The sequence below is a fragment of the Lampris incognitus genome, chromosome 20, assembly GCF_029633865.1.
Source record: "Lampris incognitus isolate fLamInc1 chromosome 20, fLamInc1.hap2, whole genome shotgun sequence".
NCBI lineage: Eukaryota > Metazoa > Chordata > Actinopteri > Lampriformes > Lampridae > Lampris > Lampris incognitus.
Genome location: NC_079230.1, coordinates 9,514,514 through 9,523,066, shown reverse-complemented (window position 1 = coordinate 9,523,066; position 8,553 = coordinate 9,514,514). Strand labels below are relative to the sequence as shown.

The 8,553-nt window shown below is 41.4% G+C and overlaps 1 protein-coding gene across 1 annotated transcript in view; it reads right to left on the bottom strand.

Moving 5' to 3' along the window:
• Positions 1 to 786: 786 nt before the first annotated feature.
• Positions 787 to 8,553, bottom strand: part of gigyf1a (GRB10 interacting GYF protein 1a) — a 50,852-nt gene continuing 43,085 nt past the window's right edge. Inside the window, exons 20-24 of the mRNA XM_056300376.1 lie at positions 8,073 to 8,230; positions 5,809 to 5,972; positions 3,953 to 3,997; positions 3,526 to 3,670; positions 787 to 907 (exon numbers count right to left, since the gene is read on the bottom strand). Coding sequence (XP_056156351.1) covers positions 840 to 907; positions 3,526 to 3,670; positions 3,953 to 3,997; positions 5,809 to 5,972; positions 8,073 to 8,230 — 580 coding nt within the window. The 3' untranslated portion in view covers positions 787 to 839. The remainder of the gene's footprint in view (positions 908 to 3,525; positions 3,671 to 3,952; positions 3,998 to 5,808; positions 5,973 to 8,072; positions 8,231 to 8,553) is intronic.

Genomic DNA, 8,553 nt, shown 5'->3' with positions numbered 1-8,553 from the left:
CAGTCGCTCGTACACATTCACAAAAATATTCATTTCTACAACTAACTCCATTTGTTTGATTTTTTTTTCATTTTTCTTATTTATTTTTTAGGCAAGTGCAAATCTTCAAGTTTTTTTTATAATCCGTTTTTCAATAGCTTTACTTTTTTTTATAAATGTAAAAAATGCTAAACAAGAGAAATATCAACAGTGTTTGTCTTTTGAGAAAGGATTTGCTCTCTGATAAGGTTTCAACTAAAAAAAAAGAAAAAAAAAAGAAAAAAAAAGGTCCCCCTGACTTTGAAAACCTACCAGCCTCACCGTCCACCCCGCAACCTCAGTTTTATTTTCCCCTTTTCCAGTTCCAATCCCCACATGTGCACATGGGGTGTTGTATACCAAATACATACACACACCATGTGCACACCGATTCTTAAAAAGAAAAAAAAAAGAAAAATTTAAACACACACACACACACACACATATTCAAATCCCATCTCAATAAAGTGCATTAGTTTAGTATAAGGTGCTTAATCTTTTGAGTGCCAGAGGATACCCATCTAACTTTTAACCTCTCCCCTGCAGACACACACAAACACAACCCTACCCAGTCCCCTGCTCAAGTGTTTAACTGGTGCTGCAGGGAGCTCTTTATCCCCCCCCCCCAATTCCAAGGGAGGGAAAAACTGGAAGGCGCAGATTCATGCTGCCCCCACCTGCCTCGCGCCTACCTCCCTTGCATGCTCGTCCCCCCTCCCCCTCCTCCCCCTGGTTCCCCCAGCAGTGCACATTCGTCATCAGGTTTGTCTGATTAAAAGACAGAAGGCCTCAGGTAGCTATTGCTGCTGCGCTGCGTCACATCAGTAATCCTCCCCCATCTCCATCTCATTCAGGCTCAGACACTCGCCCGTGTTATGGAATGAGTACCCTGTGGAGGGGAGCAGGAGGGAGGGATGAAGGGGTGCATGAGAGAGAGACACCAGAAATGAGAGGGGTGGAAGGATGAAAGGAATGAGAGAAGACAGTAATTGAGAGGTGAGGAGGGTGGAAGTGAGGGAGGAAGGAGGAGGAGAGAGGTTAGAAATGCCAGTCTCAAAGCTGGAAGATTTACAGCAAAGAAACAATCCAACATTTATTTAGCCACCTAAATCTGGTTGGATTGGCAAAAATTTCTTGTGATTTACATGTAGATGTGAAAAGTCTTCTGAGACTTTTATCACTTACAATAACCGATGAAAAAATGCCATTTATATGTACTGCTTAAGTCCAGCTACAGATAGAACTTGACTTTGTACGTTAATATCTGACTTCATGGTTGTTGTCGCCTTGAACAACATTTACAATACATTTTAGGGGTCGAGCAATATCGGACTGGCTGATTATCAGATCCGACTATGACGGAGTGGCTCCGCCACTGACTGCAGGCAGCACACGCGCACACGTACACACACCACACATTCCTCACTCCCTTCCATTTTCGATGAGAAGTTCATAAACCTAGCTTTCTTTCCTTCTCCATTTCAGTAGTGCGACAAAGGGTGCACACTTGGTAAGTGCAACTTTCATTTACGTATATATTCGCACAAACGTTTTATTCGATTGCCATTTGTTGAACTGCGTTGCATAATCACAACACTGTCTCCTATCAATGAGTATGGTTGGCAAAACAAGGGTGTAACATTTTCCTCTGTTAAATACTATGTTCTTACACAAAGCGCTCTCATGGTCGCATGAACTGCATAATTGTGTTTCTTGATTGTAATGTTAATTTTGTGTATGAAGCTATGGATAATCCTTGTTTAAAATGTGTAAACTGAGGGCGTCTGAGTGACGTGGCGGGCTATTCCGTTGCCTACCAACACGGGGATCGCCGGTTCGAATCCCCGTGTTACCTCCGGCTTAGTTGGGCGTCCCTACAGACACAATCGGCCGTGTCTGCGGGTGGGAAGCCGGATGTGGGTATGTGTCCTGGTTGCTGCAGTAGCGCCTCCACTGGTTGGTTGGGGTGCCTGTTCGGGAGGGGGAACTGGGGGGGAATAGCATCATCCTCCCACGCGCTACGTCCCCCTGGTGAAACTCCTCACTGTCAGGTGAAAAGAAGCGGCTGGCGACTCCACATGAATCGGAGGAAGCATGTGGTAGTCTGCAGCCCTCCCCAGCTCGGCAGCAGGGGTGGGCCGTGGCACAGCAACCAGGATGGCTTGGGAGAGTGGGGTAATTGGCTGGATACAATTGGGGAGAACCCACCCCCCCAAAAAAAGTGTAAATTGTATTTTTTTTATGTAATTATGAAGCCTAGTGGGAGGGGCTACCAGTTTAAAAGGGCTGTCTTCGGCCCGCGTGGAGTCAGTTAGTTTGGTTACAGAGGAGGTAACAGCTATTTTGCTTTGGTACAGTGATTGCAGTACTGTTGTAAATTCTTTGTTTCAAAAGTTTTTGGCTTTTTTTTTTTGATCGTTTCTTTTTTTAAAGATATCTGAGTTATTGAGGAACTCCTTTTTGTAATATTTTGCAGTCCTGTTAATATATTTTGTTTTTCTGTTTTTCATCTTCATGCTCTTTTTTGTAAATATTCTCTCATTGTCTGCACCTTGGTGAAGTCGGCATAATAAATCACACCATCATATTTTCTGACCATGCCTGCTTTTGTCCAATTTTTGGGGCGTCTGAAATAGAACCTTGTGACTCCGATAAATCAGCATTTTTACGATTATGGGACTCATTATTTTTTTTAATCTGATTGCCAATAAAATAAATTCATTTACAAATGTGCTACTTTGGCTCTGATGAAGCCGTCTCTCTGTCTGTAGTCACCACTCTGTGGTCTCGAGCAATGTCCCGCCAACAGCACATCTAGTAGGCTATTACTCGTGACTTATAACCAATCAACACTGAAGGCTACGGTGCTACAGACGGGCACAGAGGAATACATTTACAGACTAGAGCAGCTCCGGTGAGTGAGTGGCGCTGTGTTTCAAAGGTAAGGCAGCAGATATTGCCGAAGTTGCAATAAACATGACAATCCTCTACGCTGAAGCTGCAAAAAACACCACAATCTTGTGATTTATTTCCAGGACAAGCATGCCCAGTTTCCCAGTTACACCACTGAAAATGCCCAAGTAATGCTCTTTGTTGCATTATCCAGGCAGTTAACTATAACGAGATAATAGTTTATTTATGTAGCTAAAGCTACATCTTTGAGTAAAGTTGATGCCAGTGACACGAACTTATTTTTAGCTGCCATATTGAGAATGTAACATTAATATTCTTTAAAACATTTTAAGCTTCACTTGGGGGGAAAAAATGTAAACAGCAACTTTTTGACAGAATAACAAATAGTTTAGCAATTTCTACATTTTAAACAATTTTAAGTGTACTTCATGTTAATTTAGGTTGTTGGTCAAAGTATCACTTTAGAGACAAAATTTGGACTTGCGCCAGTATATAAAAAATTTAAAAAAGCCAATCTTTAGGTTTATTTTATCTATAAAAAAAAGAACAAAATAAAACAAATAAGTAAGTACAGTAACTGGTGAGAGCCTGTACCTAAGATGCTGGGGTCAGAGTGCAGCATCATGGGCTGTTTCTTCTTCATCTTTCCTCCCTGGTTGTCATAGAGACCAGCCTTGCCCATGTGGCTGGCCTGGAACATGGACTGCAGGGTGCTGGGGTTCATACCTCGCATGGAGTCCTGAGAGACAGGCGGTACAAAAGAGAGGGATCAATGGAGAAGGATAAACAGGGAGAGAAGAGAAATAAAAACAGTAAAATAGAGAAAGGTAGATGAAAAATTAAGAAAATAAAAGATAAATGTTAAAATCTGCAAGAAGGGGACAATGATATCTGGTGTAAAGAAATGTCCCTAAAGACAACATGACAGAAGAAGTAGCTTTATTCAACTTGTGTACAGTATTCCCTGATGCACTTTCTAATGAGTGTCTTAACAACAGTAAAGCTGTGAGTCAGAATTTACCTGCAGGGGAAAGTTCATGTTCATTCCAGCCACTTCCTTTGATAACTGGGATACAAATAAACAAGAGAAAGCTTTACTACCGAAAATATTTAAACTAATAAAAATGAACCCTTAAAAGTTTGAACTAATTTCGAACCATCAGAACCCAAAGCTAAGCATATGTCATGAACACCTATGCCACCTATTTTTATGTAATACTGGAAGTCAACTATTTAGTGTCAACAGAGTTAGAAGATGGAGTCTTTATATGTCTGGCAGTCTGCCCTCCCCCCCTCCCCCCAATTGTACCCGGCCAATTACCCCACTCTTCCGAGCCGTCCTGGTCGCTGCTCCAGCCCCTCTGCCGATCCGGGCAGGGCTGCAGACTACCACATGCCCCATCCGATACATGTGGAGTCGCCAGCCGCTTCTTTTCACCTGACAGTGAGGAGTTTCACCAAGGAGACGTAGCACGTGGGAGGATCACGTTATCCCCCCCAGTTCCCCCTCCCCCCTGGACAGGCACCCTGACTGACCAGAGGAGGCGCTAGTGCAGCGACCAGGACACATACCCACATCCGGCTTCCCACCCGCAGACACGGCCAGTTGTGTCTGTAGTGACACCCGGCCAAGCCGGAGGTAACACGGGAATTCAAACCGAAGATCCCTGTGTTGGTAGGCAACGGAACAGACTGCTATGCTACCCGGACGCCCTGGCAGTCCGTTTTTTAATGTACCTTTGTCCTTTTTAACTGAATAAAGTAACAACATTGAAATGTTTATTGGTTGTTTGCTTCTGCACGATTTCTTTTCGGTAATTCCACGTTAAATGTTCAATGCTTAAGTCCAGTCTTTAGTTCCTGAGGTTTGACAGGGGTTAACACAGATTTACCGTATATCTCTGAATCCTTTCCTTCTAAGAACACAATGTTTTCTACAGTGGCTCCACTCCTTTGCCACTAAACACAAGATTGCCCTTCCCTTACAATGCAAAGGTGTATCTTTGGACGATACCAGCAAAAAAGACCCTGAACTGTTTACATCTACTTACAGACCTCTCAAAAGTTCAGGCTGGCCTTCCTCTATAAGCAGGCGAGCGAAGAAGACATACAGTACGATACAATTAATGCGTAGAAGCCAAGAAACTGTCAGCTGAAAGTAAAGAGCTTGGGGGAAAAAATTTGCTCACAGAATTATTATCCTTTTTTTTTTTAATAGCCAGTGGGAAGAATTTGGGTGGGAAATATTATTGGGTTAATAGGTATAATGAGTGTACCTATTTGTCTTTCACTTGGTGTTTTTCTCTTGTGACAAGTGGGTGGGATTGGGTGGAGGAATTACAGGACTAATGGGTATAGGGTAAGAATTAATTGGACTAGGGATTGATGACTGTTCTTGTTGCTGCTTTTTTTTCTACTGCTGTTTACATATGTATGAAACTAGTTCAATTTGATATTTTGTGTATACAACAATGTTTTATATGCAACACTGGTTCAAAAATCCATAAAAAGATTAAAAAAAACAAACTCCCAAACACCAAGCATGTTGTTCATATTAGTCAGTAGTTTTACAAACGTTAACCCATTATTAAATTAAACCTTATTTGTCCAATTTGTGCATAGTGAGACATCTATTAGGTCAGTCTTATACTGTTCCAGGCTTTAAACAGACTTTTTAATGAAATCTTTCAAATATCCATCATTCTATAGCTTACTGTGACTGAAGCATAAATTGATGCAGAATTTACTAACTCAGAGACTGAAATATCAGCCTTATATTTACAAACTTTTGAAATTAAACTAAAGCCATTCTACAATTCATGAAATTGACAAAGCCTCAACTTTGCACACAATCAAATCGTCTGGGATGACGAATACCTGCTGCTGCTGTCTCTGTTGGTTAGCTTTCTGTTTGGCACGTCTCTCCAGGAACTGTTTGGCGAACTCTTTGGCTTCCACTGTGTCCCCTAGGTAGGACCGGATGAAGTCCAGCACCGCATAGGGAGACTCCACCTCCTTTAGGTAGGCCACAATTGTGGCAACTTAATACAGAAACACAGAAGACATAGATTTAGCAAGCTGTACATGGGCTGTATTGAGAGTCCAACGTGATTCATACAAAAATTGAGTAAGAGCAGAAAAGGAAAGAAATAATGTATGTGGTGAACACATTTTGTGGCCTTAAACATGAAAAGGAATCGGAGCTGTTGAGTAAATTTGGTCAGTAGGAAGTGTGACATTACTGAAGCAATATTATGGCAGTGTGTTCAATTTAAAATTAACTAAGAAACTCTTACCATAAACCTGGAATAATACAATAATGCTCTATCATTTAATTATAGAGCCCCTTCCTACTCATTTAGTAAAAGCCTGTCTACCTTCTCTATCCTCTTTAATAACTTATATTTTACATTCCTGCCTTACCCCTGGTCTTGTTCCCTCATCTCTCAAAACAGCTGCAATAACTCCAATACTCAAGAAACCTGGTGCAGACCCCAACAATCTCAATAATTTTTGCCCAATCTCAAATTTACCATTTCTTTCACAAACACTTGAAAGTACAGTCGCATCTCAGGTACACGCTCACTTGATGCACAACAATCTGAACAATTCCAGTCTGATTTTCGCTTCATGCAGAGTACAGAGACAGGCTTGGTGAAAATCACTAATGATCTCTTGATGGCAGCTGACTCTGGGCTCTTAACCATACTTGTCCTTCTTGACCTGAGTGCAGCCTTTGATACCACCTCACAAAACATCCTCCTAGAGAGATTCGCTTCTATTAGAATAACTGGCACCCCCCTTGACTGGTTTAGATCATATCTCTCTGGTCACACTCAGTTTGTCCAACTTAAAAATGTGATCACAGTCATTTCCTGTTACTACAGATGTTCCCCAGGGCTCTGTATTGGGACCCCTCCTATTTATTATGTACCTATTACCTCTTGGCCACATTTTCAGGAAATTTGGCATTCAATTCCACTGCTACGCAGATGACCCCCAGCTTTATCTATCTACCAAGCCTACCTCCACTCTTCCACCCACTTCCCTTTCTGACCGATTACTAGAAATTAAATCCTGGTTTTCATACCATATTCAGACTTAATAATGATAAAATCGAGGTCCTCTTAGTAGGCACTAAATCTACTTTGGCGGAACCTGATAGTTTTTCCCCCAACTATTGACAATTCTATAGTTCCTCCATCGCCTCAGGTTAAGAGTATGGGTGTCATCTTGGACAGTACATTATCTTTTGAAGCTCACATCAACAATGTTACTCGGTCTGCATAGTTCCACCTACACAATATTAATGTTCTTCGCCCGTCACTTACACATAACAGCACCGCCATACTCATTTACACCTTGGTTACATCCGGTATTGACTACTGCAACTCTATCCTCTTTGGTCTTCCCCTCAAGTGTCTTCATAAACTTCAATTGGTCCAAATTCAGCTGCCCGTATCATTACCAGAACTCCTTCCATAGAGCATATCACTCCTGTTCTTCAGCAATTCCATTGGCTCCCTGTTAATACCGTATTGACTTCACAATCCTGCTTCTCACCTTTAAGGCCCTTAATAACCTAGCTCCTTCATATCTTTCTGAACTCCTTCATATCCACATGCCCTCCCGCACTCTCAGACCCTCTTCTGATCTCCAGCTCACTACACCATTGGCCTGCTTAACTACCATGGGGTCTAGAGCTTTCAGTTATTCTGTCCCCCGCCTATAGAACTCTTTCTCACAAGACATTCACGACACTGATTCTCTTTCAACCTTCAAATCCCATCTCAAAGTACCTTTTCAAACTGGCATATCTGTCTGGTCCACACTTCATTGAGTTTTGTGCAGATGATTATTTTATACTTATCTGTTATATTAACTTTTTATTGTCTACCCTGCTTTGTTTTGATTTTATGCTGTCTGATAGTGCTGCTTGTTTTGTTTTTTTAACTGTGTTCTGTAAGGTGTCCTTGAGTGCTCTGAAAGGCACCCAGAAATAAAATGTATTATTATTATTATTATTATTGTTCTCATTTTCTGAAGCCAATCTAGAAAATAAATTTAAAAAATCAGCTTGTGAATCTATGGCAGCCTTGAAATGAGATGAAGAGGTAAAAAAAAAAAATCAGAGAGCATACCATCCAGGGAGGAGGAGGAGTTGTTGGCGGAGGTGTTGAGGGCGTGCAGCATCTGTTCACACCAGGTGGTGAAGCCATCCTGAGGTTTCATCCCCTGGAGAAGCTTAAGCAGCTTCTCCTCTTCCTCCGTCCGCTTACGGCGCATCATGTACTGATCACTTGAAACACAACAGATAGAAACTATAAAATACTGATCAACCATAAGACACTTTTAGAAATTTAAGCTAGTTAAGTGCTTTGAAGTAAATGTTCGGTAAATAGGACACAAGCTAGCTAAATGCTTAGCCACAGAAGCAAGCTAAATACTTTAAATAATAAAACTGTCTTTGATGCATGCTCAATAGGGCTGTCAATGAATATTCAAAATTCAAATATATAACCTAAATGTAAAACAAAAACAAAAACACATTCAAGTGTGAAAATTAATATTCATCTGTGGGGGAAAAAATGCAGCACTACCATAGCTGTCTGCCTCGTGAAT